The 18427-nt window shown below is 40.7% G+C and overlaps 1 protein-coding gene across 2 annotated transcripts in view; it reads left to right on the top strand.

The window, feature by feature from the left end:
- The window catches only part of LOC122668851 (alternative NAD(P)H-ubiquinone oxidoreductase C1, chloroplastic/mitochondrial-like), a 110304-nt gene that overhangs the window by 28839 nt on the left and 63038 nt on the right, over nt 1-18427 (top strand). For both annotated transcript variants that reach the window (XR_006333922.1, XM_043865406.1), the window contains exons 4-6: nt 5937-6003; nt 6113-6296; nt 6534-6627. Coding sequence is in view for 1 of the 2 variants with exons in the window: in XM_043865406.1 (XP_043721341.1) it covers nt 5937-6003; nt 6113-6296; nt 6534-6627 (345 nt within the window). In the remaining variant the exon portion in view is untranslated. The remainder of the gene's footprint in view (nt 1-5936; nt 6004-6112; nt 6297-6533; nt 6628-18427) is intronic.

The following is an 18427-nucleotide window of genomic DNA, read 5'->3' as shown; positions in this document are numbered from 1 at the left end:
TCATACCAGCATTATTAGGTTCTCTGATGCTGATTGAGCTGGTTCTGATGGCGATAGAAGATCGACTACAGGTTATTGTACTTTCTTTGGAGGTAATTTGGTTACTTGGAAGAGCAAGAAACAGACGACTGTTGCTTGTTCCAGTGCTGAAGCTGAGTACAGAGCTATGGCTCATACAACTGCAGAATTGATGTGGGTTTGTTCTTTTGCTCGTAAGCTTGGTTATTCTAGTGATCAGCCTATGGAGATGTACTGTGATAACCAAGCTGCCATCTATATTGCCAACAACCCTGTTTTTCATGAACGGACCAAGCACATTGAAGTTGACTGTCATTTTGTTCGAGATGCTGTTCAGAAGAAGCTTATTACTACTCCTTTTGTTCGTTCCTAGTTTCAACTTGGAGATATGTTTACGAAGGCTCTATTTCAACCTCAGTTCTTGAATGGTTGTTCCAAGCTGGATCGTGGTGATGTCTACGCTCCAGCTTGAGGGGGAGTGTTAAGAGTTACCGTTTTATGTTTACCAAATTCTGAGGGTATTTTGGTTTTGTTTATATTTCTAGTTGGTTCTATTGTCTTAGGGGTATTTTGGGGTGTTTAGTTGTAATTACTTGCTGATATTATAAATAAGATCCCCCCTCCCCACGATTTGTATTAATCAAATTGTGAGGGAGTCTTATTCTCTCAATCGATCTCTCTCCCTTCTTCTTCTCTGTTTTTCATTGCTGATCAAGCTTAGGGTTATGTTCTGTTACAGGGACCATAGGCGGAAACTGATTAGGTGATGTAGATCACAAGTCCATATGTATCCGCAGGAACAAGCCCCAAAACCAGCCCGGCAAGGTTGTGGATTCGACTGCTGTGAGAAGCAGCCTGGTCTGATGATGTGGCAAGTTTTTGCTGGTTCGATGGAGCATCACCTAAGGCAGCCTCAGCCCAAGCCCAGGCTGCCCAGAGTGATGCATGAAGAAGTTAAAAGACCAAAACACTGTTCACTTGAACAGTGTCACAACCTATATTTTCCTTGTGCAGAGATATTTTTTTGAAGATTTTGTGGACCCATCAAGTGTAGAAAGATTCTCTCCTAATGCTGCCATAGTTTAGTTTCTATTTTGAGTTTTAGAAAGTATATTAGGTAGCTTCTAATTTCAGTTTGTTTATATTTTTGTTTCCTTGCTTGTTTAGAAGGCTGGATCTATAAAGCCTTAGTAGTTTCTATTTTCATTAGTTGTTATTTTCCTACCTTCTATTTTGGTTTTAGGAAGTTTATATTTTCTACCTTCTATTTTGTAAGCTTGCCTAAGCTATTAATAGCCCCCCTATTGTAAGGAAGGATCAGATTTTGGAGAATAGAATTTTCAGGCCATGTTGCCATCGGTTATGGGAGAAATTCCATGTTTCAACAGCTGGGATAGTTGTGGGTGAGAGACCCAGGCTGAGAATGCCATTCCCCTACCTCCCCCTTTTCTTCTATCTTCTCTGTATCCTCTTCTTCTTCTTTCATATGTAAACAGAAAAGAAAAAGCAATAAAAGTTTCAGTAGTTAATTTGTTCTTCATTATTGTGTTGATCCTGGCTGCAATCGATCTCTCGGTGGTTCTCTCTGGTTTGAGGTCGACTTTTGCATTATTAGGGTTATTGATGAATTGATTTGCACAATTAGTTGCTGATATCGTCAAATGCAGTGCAAATACCTACGTCCATAAAAGTTGATAATAGATCTTTGGGCGAGGAACATAGTGGATTTAAGAGTTAATATCATGATTTGTTAAGGGGGAAAATTGGCATTACTTTTCTTGAAAGTTTTAAGCTTATATGAGGTGATTCTTCTGGTTATTGTAAGTTCATCATATATTTGAAATCAGAAGGTTGCTTGGATATTTTATCGGGTTTAGTCTATTTCCATATATGATTTTTTTTTCCCCGAATATTACCTGGGACCCGGGCCGGCCCCTAAGCTTTTATTAAAATTAAATAAAATAATAAAGAATACAGGGGGGGACATACCGCCTTACCCCAACCCGCGACATGGGGAGGACACACCACTTGAAAAGTCTAACCCACCCTTACATGAGTAAGAAGCAAGGCCTTTAATTCCGTAGAACTGGTAATCCAGCCTTGTCCTCATGAAGAATGACCTATAGCAGTCCCAAAGGGATGCAACCAGGTTGAAACCTGGCCGAAGTCTCAGTGTCGCAAGAAAGGTTGGCCAACCAGTCAGCCGCTCTATTGCTTTCCCGAAAGGCAAAGGAAACACAGGCCCGTGTGGCAACCACTAAGTCCTGAATCTCCTTAAAGAGATACCATCCTTTCCACAGACTACACCTCTTCATATTAACTACTTTGACAGTTGCCTTTAAATCACAATTGACCACCACGTTCAAAAGACCCATCTCCTCGCACACCTTCAGCCCATCCCTTAAAGCCCTCAGCTCCGCCAGGGAATTAGTGCAAGGGCCATAAAAGTTAGAGAAAGCAGCCAGAACCTCCCCTTGTCGGTTCCTGATGATCCCTTCCCCACCGCCCAGGTTTGGGTTACCCCGACAAGTGCCATCCACATTCAGCTTAACTGAGATAAACGGGGGGCACCGATACACCGGGATAGGGCGCTTCCTCCTGGGGACAGGTGGCATCAAGCCAAGACATTGCAAAAGTAGTCCATCTCTGGCAGGTCCATGAGTACCTACCTTGGACGGATAGTGAAGTTCCCTCACCCAGGTTATAATACATTCAATAATGCTGCTAGCTGTCCGCTTCTTCTCCCCGTGTCTCCTGTTGTTCCTTTCCTTCCACAGCTCCCAGATGACCAAAGATGGCAGTATCCCTGTTACATAGTCACTGAGGCAATGGCCGCCCGCTAACCACTGCCAATGTAAAACCCTGCTCCTTGCATCCTGGGTGGGGGGCAGGGCAATGTCAAAAATTCTTGAGAAGTAGCCCCAAACTCTCATCGCCGTGCCTCTTGCAACGAGGCAATGATCCGTCGTCTCCCTTCGAGGTCTCCCACAACAAACACACTTGGAAACTATAGGGATGCCCAACAACATCAAGGAGTCATCAGTGGGTTTCTTCCCATTCAACAGCTGCCACGAGAAGAAACCCACTTTCACCGGTTGTGTTTGATTCCAGATCCACTTAGCATATGGCACCGTTGGTGCACCACCCCGCACCTCCTTCCAAACCGCCTAATGAGTCCTAGGTAGGAGTAATCCCACTAGGAACCAGGGTAATAGGATCTCTTAACAAGGCTGGCCGATTGGGACAGCTTAGGCTAATTAGGGCAGAATTAGGGTTATGGTTAGGGTTTCGACTTAGGGTTTTATTTGGTAATGATGTGCAGAATTTTATGAGTCTAATGGTATAAGTTGGATCAAATTTGGTTGAGGTTGGAATTCTAGGGTTTTGGGTAGGATGCCTTATGAAAATGGACTGTTTGTAAGATCTAGGGTTTAGGGGCAGATTTTAGGAAAGAGGTTTATAGGGTATTAATGGGCAGGTCTAGGGGGTTATTTTGGTATAAAGAAGTTAGGGTTTGGATGAGTTACAAAATTCTGCAATTTAGGACAGAATTGGATTTAGGGTTTTAGGGTTCTAATGGATTAATGGAAGGGGTGATAATAGGAGTAGATGGAGCTTAGGTTAGAGGATTAGAAGAAGAAGGTTAAATGCTGAATTAATAAACTACTTACTTGAAAGATTAAATCTTCAATGGTAGCAGCTTTGAAGAACTAGAAGAAGGACCTCCCGATCTACAAGATGCAAGGAGTCGATCGGAGTCCACCAATCCCTTCACCTTGATATTACCCACAAGGTAGCCTTGATATTACTCACAAGGTTCACTCAACAGAGCAGAGTAGCAGCTATGGCAGCAAACAAAAGCTTTTTCATTAATCAAATTCGTGTTCAATGTTGGCCTCCCTTACAAACTTATATAGAAGACTAAAAAATAGACTTAGACACTAAAAAGGAATGGCCTAACCTTATCCCTAACCTATTAGGCAACTTAAACCGACTAGGAAACTCAAATAGACTCAAAATAGAGTCCTAATGACTTTAAACAACTTAAACTACTTAAAATAAAGAAGATTCCCTAGTAGCCAATAGGATATAAGAACCTCTTAGCCAATAGGATCACTTCACTTAAATTAGACCAATTGAACCAATTGGATGCAACCAATTTAAATCGGTTCAATTAAAAACACAAAATAAAAAATAAGTATTGGGCTAATCCCGTATGCAACCTATATACCCCTATTTCAGGCCCACTAAAGTGGCCTAATACATAGAAAACCCTTGGGAACAAAGGCCCAACATGTATATAACCCAACCCAAGGCCTATTTCTAAAGAAATAAGCCCTATTTGGTGATGAATCTGCAACACCGCCTTTGTAGAGAACAAACCATTGCCGCAGAGGGTCCAGACCAACACATCCTCTCTGTCCGACAGGAAGAAAGAGCCTGACGAAATGCTCTCTCTAATGGCTTCAGTGTCTATACTGTCCAGCACCTCTTGCCTCCAGGACCCATCCTCCCCAATGACCTCCTTCACCCGTAGCTCCAAATCAACCACCAGCCCATTATCCACCGTGTCAATGAGCGGGCCAAAGCCCGTCCAGTTATCCAGCCAAAAGTAAATGTCCCCAGCCCCTAGTAGCCATCTGGAATTGTGCAACAGTAGATCCTTGTGCTCCAATGTGTTCCTCCATGACTTAGACCCAGTCCCAACCGCCTCTGAAAGTGTCACATGTTGGTTTTTAAAAAACCTTGCCTTAAAGAAATCACTCCATAGAGACCGCTCCGTTAGGACCCTCCACAGACCTTTAAGTCTGAGTGAAAGGCCTACATCCTCCAGTAGTCTAATCCCCAAACCACCTTCCTCAAGCGGCCTGCAGACCCTCTGCCAACCAACCCAGTGCTTTCTCTTCCCCCACTCCGAGCTTCCCCAAAGGAAATCAGCTATTTCCATATATGATAATAGTTGATTCTTCAAGCCTCAGACATGTCCAGTGGGAAGTAATTGGTTGAAGGAAATTCTTCAATACTTGGATTAAACTACCTTTAATTTTCCCAAATAAAACCCTATAGTTTTTGCTCTGTTTAAGCTACTAATGGTAATTTATTTTTTCCATCTAGAACCCTGAAGTTTTTTCTCTAGTCATGCGCAATGCAGGTGGAGAGCTCTGCTAGTGAAGAGCAAATCTGGTTCTTGTTGGAGGCACTGCCATTGAAAAAATCCAAAGTTGATGGTTTGGTCAGTCCTATTCAAACATTAAAGAGAAAAGAGGGGGGGGGGGGAGGGGAGAGAAGGACAAGTGGTCAACGACTCCTGGTGAGGAACAATTTAGTACAAGTTGAAGGATCTATGAGGACAAAGAGAAGGCCATTAACAGAGATATGGCTCTAGATTCAGTGAATAGCACAGCAGACCTCTCATAGCTGATCTCAGTTATTTAGGATAAGGTTTAGTTGAGTATATGTGGAGCTTCTGCATGTAAAAGGACACTGTCAGAGATAAGATGCGTGGAAATAGATCGAATATAGTATATATTTTTCTGTAATTTTCTGTTTCTGTTGAACCTATTTCTGTGGTTTTACATTTGGTTCTTTATGATCTTGATAGTGTTCTTGATTGATCTAGTATGTTGAAATTTGTTCCTTACTCGGGCCATAGTACTGCAACAAATGGCATTGTGACTTATTAAATCCCAGCCTATTTTCTGTGTAATAAATGATTTTTGCATATTGATAAACAATTTTTGATGATTGATTCCTTCAATCACAGTCGATACATTGTAATACACATCTTGTTTGTTCTTTACATTATAACTTAACTGCTAAAGGGTAAAATTGATTTTGCATCTTTTTTTCTTCCTGAAATAAACTCTCCATTTCATTTGGTAGTGCTTACAATGTTTTTTTTTTGGGTATGGGTCTAGGTGCTTCTTGTTGATCAGTCTGATCATTTTGTTTTTAAGCCAATGCTATATGAGCTTCTATCTGGAGGTATGTTGGTTTGGAGCTTGTGTGAAGCTACCATATTGTAGTCCCTATCTACAATATTACGTTTTGGTCTTCTACCTTTATTTATTCTCACTAGCCAGTTCTCCCACAGAAGTAGAAGCATGGGAAATTGCACCACGTTTCTCAGACTTGTTGGCAAATACTAGTGTGCAGTTCTTCAAAGACAGAGTGAAACTGTTGCACCCTTCTGATCACTTGGGGACAAATGGGCCTACAAGGTCTGGTTGTGGTGGAACGGTGCATCTTGAAAGTGGCACTGTAATCGAATATGACTGGTAAACTTTTTCACCATCTCTTTTCATTTTGTAATTGCTTTTCTTTATTTTTTTCTTTCAGAAATTGCCTCTGGACTAAACATTTAAAGTGGTTTCATGCATTTAATTATATTTAAATGGACTCATGTTGATACTTATTTTTATCAGCATCCAAGGATTCTGACCTCTTTGACCTTGGTATCTTGTAGCATCTTTAATGCTCTAGCTGATGCTATGTCTTTCCACTTGGGCAGGCAGGTTGGTTCTTGCTTTGGGAGCTGAAGCTAAACTTGATATTGTGCCTGGTGCTGCAGAGTTTGCCTTGCCTTTCTCCACCCTGGAGGATGCATGTGTAAGGATCTCTGGAAATATTGTTTACTCATTTTGTCCATATTTTCTGAATTATGAGAACTATTTTTCCTAGCTGGAGTTCATTTTTCGTAAACAAATAAGTATATTTCTGCAGATATGATTTTTTGGCCTTATCTAGTGTGATAGCCCTTTTTTTATTAATAAATTTCTGGTACTAAAAAAATGTCATAATTTCTGGCCCGTGCGTTCCTCAGCATTTTGATAATTGAATTTTCTATGACGTTATGGGAAATACTTGGTTATCATAGTTTCTACGCCAGAGTTACATTGTGCGCTTCATGTTTTTAGGGTTCAGATTTATCAAGTAAATGTAAGTTACTGATGATATTCTCCTGCCAGTATTACAAAAGTTTTGCGCACATGACCAGCAACGAATGGAGAACATCAAGAGTGATGACTTAATGTAGTCCTAGATTGGTAGGAGACCAACTAGGAGCCAGTAAACCAGGATCTGTTATGAACAGGTGAATCGGCTAGGTCAAAATAGGGTTTTGCTGAAATCAGGGTTAAGGTTTGGTTAGGATTAGGGTTATGTTAAGTCAAGGTAGGGGAGTCTAACAGTGAAGGTCTTGAGATGTTTTAATGGGGGGAAGTATGCTGATTTGAATTAACAGCAATATAGGGTTAGGGTTTCGGGTTTTAGAAAAGAGTAAAATAGGGAAATTTCGGGTTTATAATAACCGGAAATCAGGTGGTTGAATGGGCTTAATATTTAGGTTTAGTGTGGGTAAGATGGAGGGGAATATATGCTGAAAGTTACGGCTAAATCAGATGGTTAAATCTGGAGTTATGGAGGTTTCCTAGTAGAGATAGGAGAGAGAGGTAAAGGTGTAATTTCAGACAATCGGCTGGGTGGTCTCTCTTAGTGTTTGAGGAAGATTCGATCAAAATTTTTGCAAGTTTTAACGGTTAGATTTGGCTGGGCAGAATTCTCGCGAAAATCACCTTGCATGTGACCTTCTAGAAGGGAAGAAGAATAGTTGCAGGTTTTCAGTTCTAGACTTACTTGTGGATGAAGAACGGATTGGATCAGACTTGGGGTGATGTTGTAGACTTGAACACTGCTTGATGATGTAGAATCACTCTTGAAGTCAAAACTTGAATGTAACAGCAATGGAGAAAACAAAAACAAATTCGAACCACCCGGGCTTCACACCGCAAGGTGTCGATTGGATCAAACACCAATCCCACCAGCCTTGATCAAACACAAGACAAAAAATCTTCAACGGAGAAGAATAACAGCAAAAAGCTTTTCATTAATCAAAATTCGTGTTCATTACTTGCCCCCATTACAACCTTATATAAAAGATGCAAAAATAGACTCCTACACTAAGAAAGGAAAGCCTAACCCAATCCTTAACTTGTTAGGTAACTTAAACTGACTAGAAAACTGAAATAGACTCAACAGAGTCCTAATCCAGCCCAACCATGGTACTAAATCTCGTTTCGTTTTGGTGTTTCGGTCTGACCGAAATTTCCGAGATACCGAAATTTCGTCGAAATCTCAGTCGAAATATGGTATTTTTCTGTGGGTGTAAAATGCCAAAAATGTCCGAGATTTTTAAAATTTTCGAAACGAGATGACCGAAATTACCAAGATTTCAGAAATTTCTTAATCAAGCAAGCTTATTTTGGTGATGAATTTGCATCAAAGAGACATTGGGAATCCCCTCCCCCCCCCCACCACAAAAAAGAAAAAAAAATGTCATTTGGGCAAAAGTTACGATAGAGATGATTCCTCATACCATTTCATGGAGCGTTGAAAAGAGAGAATGATGTAGCCCAGGCCAGGCAGCTCCTAAAGTTGGTGGAAATATTAGGACTGCAGTAGATGGGTAGGGTGTTTGGATGGTAATACGAGGATTATAAAAGTGGTGGGATATGAAATGGCTGAGAATGGGAGGACCCCACCCCCTTGGACGGGCCTTGGTTCAAGATCTAATCCAATATTGATGAAGGAATACATACCTTCAAGTACTAGGATTAGCAGTAGCAACACAAGAAAGTTCTTTCATTCAATTTGTTTTTCCAAAATTGCTTACAGACAGTCCTTTTTATAGAGTGGCTGGGAGGACTCTAGACTCTCATTGGGATTTCCGTTCCTAGTTCTAGACTCTTTGACTATTTAATGAACTGTACATTTTCAAGGACTTGTACATCCATCAATAAAACTGACTTGTTGACTAAAATAATATCTTCTAGGACTCTACAACTTTAGAAAATATTGATAACTAACTAGTTAATGCTTTTATGTTCCCCACACGTGTTCATTACTTTTGACCCTCGTTTGATTGAGACTTGGATTGGATTAATTAGGATTGGACATATCCGAGCCTCATTAACAATCTAATAACAATAAAATAAGAGGATAAAATTGTCATGAATAGTAATACGTGAATAGTAACATATGCTAGATTTGAACTAGGGGACCGAGTCAGTATTGAACCAGACGAACCCAATTTGCAGGAAAGGCTTTTCTTCCCCTTCTTTCTAGCTGAATACTGCATCAGAGAAGTTGAGTTTTGTTAGTACAACAATTAGGGCTGTAATGCTTGGATGATCAAGGAGACTAGCCAAGCTCTTTATTTATAATAACATAAAGGAAGGAAAAATTACATATAAGCCCCCCTCTAAACGACTCCACTAGTTAGAGTCGGTGGAGGGGGGAAAAACCCAATATGCCCCTACGGCATATCTTACACATAATTAAATACTCTTCCTCAAGTTGGAGCATAGATATCACACATGCCCAACTTGAACAAAAAAGGATGAAAAGTTTTCCCTCCCAATCCCTTAGTGAAGATGTCAGCCAACTGGTCACCAGACTTCACGAAGGGTACACAAACCAATCCACTTTCAAGCTTCTCCTTGATGAAGTGTCGGTCATGTTGAACTGGATTATGAGAAATGCTGATCGTAGCTTTATTATCACAGTATAACATCATCAGAAGAGGAATAGGAACACCAAGGTCTTGGTGTAAACTTTGAAGCCACAACAACTCACAAATCCTTTGGGCCATTGCATGAAATTCTGCCTTAGCACTCGATCTAGCCACAACATTTTGCTTCTTGCTGCGCCATGTGACTGGGTTGCCACTAATAAAAGTGCAATACCCTAAAATGGACTTTCGATCGGGAGAACCAGCCCAATCAGCATTTGTGAAAGATTCAACGCAAAAAATGATCATTAGGAGATAAAAGGATTCCCTTTCCTGGTGCTGACTTCAAGTAGCGGTGGATGCGAAGGACGACTTCCATATGGGTGGAATAGGGATCATGCGTAAACGGACTTACCAAACTCACAGCAAAAGCAATGTTAGGCTGCATATTAGAGAGATAAATCAGCTTTCCTACCAACAAGGTTTAAAGTATCGGTATCAGGTATCATATCGGAAGGGTGATTTTAAGAGACGTATCATAACGTATCGAAGAGACGTAAGATATACATGGCAATGTTTAGGATACATGTGAAATACAATTTTGATGCATAAAACACTATAAATAAGTAATATGTAAAATATTATTTATATGAGATATATCGAGTGTATCGATCAATATTAACCATATTGGGTCACGTATTGATTCTGATACTTTTTTTAGGTATTGTATCGTATCTTATCGATACCCTAAAATTAAGATAAGTATCGGTTAGTATCGACGGATACGTTAAGAGACTTAAAACCTTGCCTACCAACCATTGACAACAGCCTTTGTTAACTGGTTCATCATCACACTCCATTAGTCTGGTATTAGCTTCCGAATGTGTCACAAGGGTGACAGCCCATTAATCCAGTCTCTGTCGGAAGTACTAGGATGTATTTCCTTTGGGAAAGAAATATGCCTTTTGACGATCAGACAACTTCAATCCCAAGAAAATACCTGATCCTAGATCTTTTATTTCAAACTCTTGTACCAGAAAACTCTTGAGACGAGTAATTTCATCATTATCATTCCTAGTGACCACTATATCATCAACATATACGATGAGAATTGTAACCTTATCACCAAATCGTTTGATGAACAAGGTGTGATCGATATTGCTGTATCTGAATCCTACAAAGGTCATAGCCTTGTGAAATCTGCCAAACCAAGCTCGAGGGGATTGTTTCAACCCATATAACGCACGTTTTAGCTTGCAGACCTTGCCACTAGTTGTATCAGATGAAAAACCGGGAGGTACTTCCATGTACACCTCCTCATCGAGCCCTCCATGATGGAAAGCATTCTTCGTATCAAGTTGCTATGGTCCCATCCCAAATTAACAACACGTGATAATAAGACTTGGACAATATTCAACTTAGCAACTGGGGCAAAGGTCTCCTGGTATCCCAAATTAACTATACATGATAATAAGTCTTGGACAATATTTAACTTAGCAACTGGGGCAAAGTCTCCTGGTAATCGATCATGTCTGTGTGAATCCTTTAATCACAAGTCTTGCCTTGTACTTGTCCACATTGCTATCCACCTTTTGTTTGACCACGAAAACCCACTTGCAACCAACCGGTTTCTTCCCTAGAGGAATAGCCACAAGATCCCTTATATTATTCTTTTTCAAAGCCTTCATTTCTTCTACCATAGCTGCTTTTCACTTTGCATCTGCAACAGCCTCCTGCCAATGTTGTGGAATGCGAACAGAGGAAAGAGAGGAAACAAAGGTACGATAGGAAGTAGACAATGAGTTATAAGATACAACATGAGATAAAGGATGTTGAGTACAAGTCCTGGTACGTTTATGAAAAGCAATAGGTAACTCAGGAGAAAATATTTTACTTGAAGAATTCGGCTCTGGCTCGAGGGACTCCAATTGAATAGGTAAAGGTGCTGTAGTGATGGTGGTCTCAACTTGCTTGTTTCTGGTGTGATTCTTACTATAAACCTGAGGATTAGGTTGACTATGCTCCCCCTTGAATTGAAACAACAGTGTCTTCATCATCCTCCCCTTGAATTGGTAAATCTTCTTAATTAGAGATAGGGACAGTAGCACTACCAAGGGACCAAACGGGAACGGGATCTTCAAGAACCAGCACATCTTCATTACTACACTCCCCATGATGAGGTGGCGAAGAATAATAGGAGAGAGACTCATGGAAGATAACATCCATACCACGGTATGATGAGTGGGTGGGTAGTAGCACTTATATCCTTCTTGGGTAGGAGAATAACCCAGAAAAATGCAATGCAAACCACGAGTTTCCAATTGACCAGGGGAATGAGTATCTCGAACACAGCAGACACAACCACACAACCAAATATCCGAGAGGGAACAACAAAGGGTGAGGATCCTTGCAACACTTCAACAGGTGCACGAGCATCTAAAAGTTGAGTGGGCATATGATTTATGAGGTAGGCAGCGGTAAGGACAGCATCACTACAATACTGAGCAGGAACATGACGAGCAAACATGAGTGCACGAGCGACTTCCAATAGATGGCGTGATGCAGCACCAAGTGCCCACACCCGAAGGAAGAAGAAGAAGAAGAAGAAGCAGCCCTAAGTTTGGAGCAATAGCTTAGGTTTACATTTAGTAGGTTCTATACTTAGTTTTATTTCAGCTTATTTGTAAATTTAAATTGAACTGGTTCAAACCATGGTTCAATTTAAGTGATTTAATTAAGTGCCTTTTGTTTTAAGTTAGTAGGGGTAGATAGGTCTTTTAACCTTTTAAAATTTTAAGTTGTTTTAATTAGGTTCACCTCGACAATTTAGTGAGTGAGTCTCTTGTTTAGATTAGGATTTGGCCTATGGCCTTTTATTGTTAATATTGAAATCGTGGGAAGCTCTCCCACAAGTTTATGAATTAAAAAAAAAATCGTGTTTGCTCCCATTGGTGCTGCCACTGCTCCTTGTGAGTGTTTGCCTTATGGTTCTATCAAGGAAGAAGGGTAGGTGGATTTCCTATATCTCCTTGCGCCATGACGGCCGGGAGGATCCCTAAATTTGAAGGTGGTTCTATCCTTCTAAGTTCGCAGCTGCTGCCATTGCAGAACCTGCAATTCCAAGTAAGTTTGAAGCCCCCATCTGCATTCCTCTTCTGCTAAATCCTCTAAACAGCCAACCCTAACTTTTCCCCCTTCTCAAATTAAAACCTAAAGTCCTAAACCCCGCACAGGCCATTCCAGCCATCAATTTTATCTCAGATTTGGATCGATTACTCCCCTCCCCAATTGGGAAACTCGATCTGAGTTTGGTCCCCAAACTTCCATCCAAACCCTAGAAAATCCTACCCCATTGATTCCCAAAAACCCTAAATTCCAGAACCATTACTTCCAGCCATCCATTACTCTTCAAACCTTGGCCGAATCCTCTCCTCTAGCCTTACAAAACTTGACCTTAGCCCCTTGCCCTAATTCCTAGTTTTAACCCTAATTTCAACCTAAATTCTAAAACCCAAAACCTGAAACCCTAATCCTAAATTTCTGAATTTTAATTTTTTAATTAAAACTTCATCAAACCTATACCATTAGCTTATCCTAGACCTGCCTATTAAAACCATATAAGATTTAACTCCATTATCATAAACCTAACCCTAATTCTGCCCTAAATTCCCCAATTCTGTCCATTCAAACCAGCGGCCCCTTTTTGATCCTGTTGCTGGGCCTCTAGTAGGATCCTTCTCCTATCTAGAGCTACATTATGGCGGTTCTTCCTTTCGGCGATCCCATTCTGAGTAGGAGTGTCTACACAACTTGTTTGATGAATGATTCCATGATCAGCAAGATAATTCTTGAATTGATCCTCTGTGTATTCTTTGCCGTTATCACTCCGAAGATTTTTTCTGGTAGCATTATATTGGGTTTGAACAATTTTGTGAAACAGTTGAAAGCTTTGAAACACTTCACTCTTATATTGCATCATGTAGACCCATGTAGTACGTGAGTGGCAATCTATAAAGGTTACAAACCACCTATGACCAGAAATAGATGCTCAACGAGAAGGACCCAATACATTAGTATTGTAATGCCCCACATTTCTAGTATAATACTTTAATATTCATATAGATCGTTTGTTGTTATTATTTTTTTGGGTGAATAGAAATTCATTAACCAAAGAGAGAAAAACCCCAAAAGTGGATACAAAGAAAAGCTCCAAAGGACAAAGGAAAGGAGCTAAAGAACAACAAAAATACAACCCTTAAAGGGCAAAATTCCAAGAGGAAAATCTGAGGGAATCAGAATATCGCAAAGGGATTGCCGATAATTTGCTCTTGATATCAAAGGAGATGGAATCCCAAATCTGATTGAAGGATCTAGATTTGGTAGTCCATCTTCTAGTATTTCTCTCACACCAAATATGATGTATAGCAGTACTAAAAGCTAGTTTTCCCACGCGATCGCAAAAAGAAGAGCCTCCAAAAGTCATATCCACCCAAATCCATTCTCTATGGAAAGGGAGGATCCGCCGATTAACCGGCCAGCAACGAGCTAGGAGCCAAGACCAGATCTTTAAGGAGAAAGGGCATTGGAAGAACAGGTGATCAATATCCTCAGTTCCAGACCAGCACAGGATGCAACAAGGAGAAACAGAGATGTGCCTACTAACCGAGGGATGAAGCTTGAGAACCCAACCACTTTGTTCTAGATTGCAGCATCACCACGAGATCTAATAAGATCCCAAGCTGACTTCAAACTGAACCTGCCAGAATGGGAGGCTTTCCAAATAATTTTGTCACCACTTCCAGGGGAGGATCTTTAAATATTTGGCAGAGCAGCCCAGATTATGTCTAGGGGGGGGGGGAGAGGGGAAAGGAGGATCCTAGATGATCCTCTAATGATGTGAGAGACCATGGCTGATCTGTCCGAGCAAAAGTTATAAATAGATCTGTCGCCCACCTCTAAGAGAATGACACCAGCAGGATGCCAGTTGTCAAGCCAGAGCCAGATTTGTTATCATTTTAGTATCTGTTGAATTGTTTTATTTATTTATGATGAATAGTGCAAGCATGAGGTGGTATGCTTATATTAATCTTAGTGATTAAAAATTGATTAGTATTTGTTTAATATGATTAATTAAGTTAATCCTATTATTAGGGGGATTCTATTATTAGGGGGATTAATGAGGGATTAGAGGTGGCATAACATGATTGGACCATGTGTCCTACTTCAGGGCTGCCACATGGTGCATGGAGAAGATGAGGTAGTGGCATGGTTGGTAGCCACATGGCGTAGGGGGTGAGGTGTAATCAAGGGTCAGCCACTTTGTTTGACTAAGTCTAACCATTTGCATGGCCAAGGTGGTGGTGGCAATAGGAACCCAGCCACATGGCTGGAAGGTGGAGGTAGCCATGGACCTGACTTGACTAAGCACACTACTACAATAGTGCATCACATGGTGGCCTTATAGGTAGCCACCATGTGCATGCTTAAGTAGGTGGTGGCAAGGCTGGGACAGTCATATAGTTGCTTGAAATTCTTAAGGCTGCTGAATTCTTGAGTTGGAGAAAAGAAAGAAAGAAGAAGAGGAAGAAGAAAAAGAAAGTGAAGAAGATAAGGAAGTATAGGTAAGCTTAGTTTCTCCTTCTCCTCTAGCATAGTTTTTATTTCTTTGATGGGTTAACTGATTAGTTTGCTTACTGTTTGCATAGGGTTTAAGGGATTTATATTGTTGAAAGCCTAAATTGAAAGAAGAGATTGAAGAGAGAGTTGAGTAGAGAAGCAAAGTTTGAAAGAACTATTTGAAGTGTAGATTGAATTCTTGAGGGGTGCTTACACATACTTAATTATCTATTGAACGTAGAGGTAGGGATGTAAACGGATCGGATTCCGCCCGGATACAGATCGGATGTGATCGGTTCCGGATATTCCCTGGCCGAATATGGATACCTCTAAACAGATTCGGATACAGATGGAATTCGGATTTTCAACCATCCGTTTACATCTCTGCCTTATGTAAGCCGGGCCTTCCTCCTCCTAGCAGATACAATTCACTCTCAATCCATATCTCTTAGATCATGATTCTCTTTTCGTCATATTCTAGAACCTGTTGAATCTTCAAATACCCTCAAGATCATTATTTACTTAATTTTTTATTATTAAGTATTCATATTTTTTTTCAGATGGATTTTTATCGGAGTATTCGGATTTTTTTTTCGAATATCTCTAAACAAATACGGATGTCCCTAAACGGATACAGATGTGAATCGGATTCGGATTTTCGGATATCCATTTACATCCCTACGTAGAGGTAATCAAATCGAAAGGAAACAAAGGTGAGGGAATCATGGATATTGTATGTCTGATTGATGTACTGTTTAGTGACATGTATGTAAAGTATATGTATATGTCAGTTGTTGATATTGCCTATGTAAGTGCTGTTACGATGTGTTCTTTGGATGTAATGCATTGATGAGCTTGTAGATAATGTTATGTGTTTATGCTGGTGTTGTAGTATGAGAATGGTTATGAGAATGATATGTGATGCAATGTATGGAATGAAGAGATGATAATGATGTATATGTATGTAATGACATGATGATGATGATGTATAAGCATGAAATAAGATTATGATGGTGATGTTTAAAACATGAAATTGAATGAGAAAGAAAGACAATGAAATGTATGAAATGAAATTTAATGCAATAACAATATCCTTTCTTCTTCCTCCTCTTCCCTTCTTTTTGGTCCTAAATCTGCACAAAGGGCAACACTTATGAGGTGGTTGATTGATCTTGCTGTCCTTCTCCTACCTCAATCAGATTATGATTTAGAAGTTGTTTCTTTGATCGATAACTACTGCCCTCTCTTCTGCGATTTTGGAGTCTTCCTCTCTTGAAGATCGAGTCTTACCAAATATTGGAGATCGAGTCTTCTCTTCTTGGAGATCCACATCAGCACACCTTGGACAGCTTATATGGATCATCTTTAACCATTCAATCGACAGTCTCAGCCATCCAAGCAAAAGTCGATCTCAACTGTCCGGGTTTTGAAAACCCTAACACTTGAATCGATTTTGCGTTGCTCTATTCTGTTGCTGCTGATTTTTTGAGGGAAGCTTCCCTCATCATAGAGGAGTACTTGATCCAAATTTGGGCATCTTCTATGGGGTATTTTTGGAGTTCTTGCTGTTGACATTTTTCAGCAATCGATTTCTTGTGTTGCTGCCTCTTTTGGAGCATTTCTTTGGATCATCATGATTGGTTCTGACCTTACCTCTGCTACCTCTGGGTCTGATGGACAACCTCGGAGTGATTATCTTCCTCATGCAGCTGCGATTAAGTTCGACGGTACCAACTACTTGATGTGGTCCAGATCTACCTACTTAACTATGCAGGCACTGAACACATCACTGGCACCACTGTTCAACGAATTGAGGAAGGTCCTACCAAGAAAAGATGGATTGCAAATGACTCCATGGTGATGTCTATCTATCTCAACTCTATGCAATCTGATATCTCTAGTGGGTACTTGTTACTTGATACTGCAGCACAGATCTGGGCGGCGTGTGCAAAGGAGATACATGGTCAGGTTAGGAATGATGCCCAGGTGTATGAACTCCATAATAAGGTTCATGACACCACCCAGAAGGAACCATCTGTCTCTTAGTATTGGGCAGCCCTCCGAAGCTTGTGGTAGAAACTCGATCATTATTCCGACTACCAGCCTACCAATGTTGCGGACATTACTGCATATCGCAAGCATGTGGACAAGATTCGAGTGTATGATTTCCTCACTGGTTTGAATGTTGAGTATGATCAGATTTGGGTTCAAATTTTGAGCAGAGTTACTTTTCCTTCCTTGGAGTAGTCCTATACATTGGTCCTTACAGAGGAGAGTCACCGAGCTGCTATGTTGCACAATCTTACTATTGACCGATCAGCCCTCCAAGTTGGGGCCAACCCTAGCCCTACTCCCACTACCCGATAGTTCCTCTCATTTGGGTGCTTCTTTGAAAGAGGTTGTTCGATGTGAGCATTGCAACTGACCATTCCATACAAAGGCTACTTGCTTGAAGCTCCATGGGAAGCTTGCTGACTTTGAAGCCAAACGTGCCGCCAAGGGAAAACCCAAGACCAAGGCTTATCACATAGAGACAGTTGCCACTTCACCTCCTACCGATTTGGGTCTTTCTCCGGAGGAGCTACAGGCCTTTCGTCGCATGCTGAGGGCCTCATCTGCTTCCGCTGCATCCTCTACTGCCTCTACACCAGCCACTTTAGGTTCCCATTTTGCCTAGTTAGGTATTCCTTTCGGTGGTCATTGTGCATTGGTTGTTTCCACTCCATGGATTATAGATTTGGTGCCAGTGACCACGTGACAGGTTCTTCCAATTTATTTCATTAGTATTTCCCTTCATCTAGTAAAGACAAAGTTCGAGTAGTAGATGACACCCTCTCTTCCGTATCTGGGAAGGGTTCCATAAGCTGCTCTCCCTTTCTTACCTTGTCTTCAGTCCTACATATTCCTAACTTTACTACTAATCTTCTCTATTAGTAGTTTGACCCGAGATTTGAACTGTAAAGTAACCTTTTATCTTGATCATTGTGTTTTCCAGGATCTGGCGCATGGAAGGACGATTGGATTGGGTAGGGTGCATGGTGGTCTCTACTTGCTTTAGGGCTCTTCTACACCAACAATCTTGCCTTCTTCATTCAGTTCATCCTCAGCTTCTGTCTACATTTTCTATTACTTTTTATCAATGGCACTGCCGTTTGGGTCACTCCCCCTTAGGGATTTTATCTCTTTTGTTTCCTAAACTAGTTCAAGAATGTAATCGAACTGAGTTTTTTTGTGAGGCCTGTGTTATGGCCAAACAAACTCGTTCTACTTATTCTCCTATTAATC

This window comes from Telopea speciosissima, chromosome 7 (assembly GCF_018873765.1).
Source record: "Telopea speciosissima isolate NSW1024214 ecotype Mountain lineage chromosome 7, Tspe_v1, whole genome shotgun sequence".
Lineage (NCBI taxonomy): Eukaryota > Viridiplantae > Streptophyta > Magnoliopsida > Proteales > Proteaceae > Telopea > Telopea speciosissima.
Note: the sequence above shows the minus strand (reverse complement) of the source record. Positions and strands in the feature narration are given on the sequence as shown.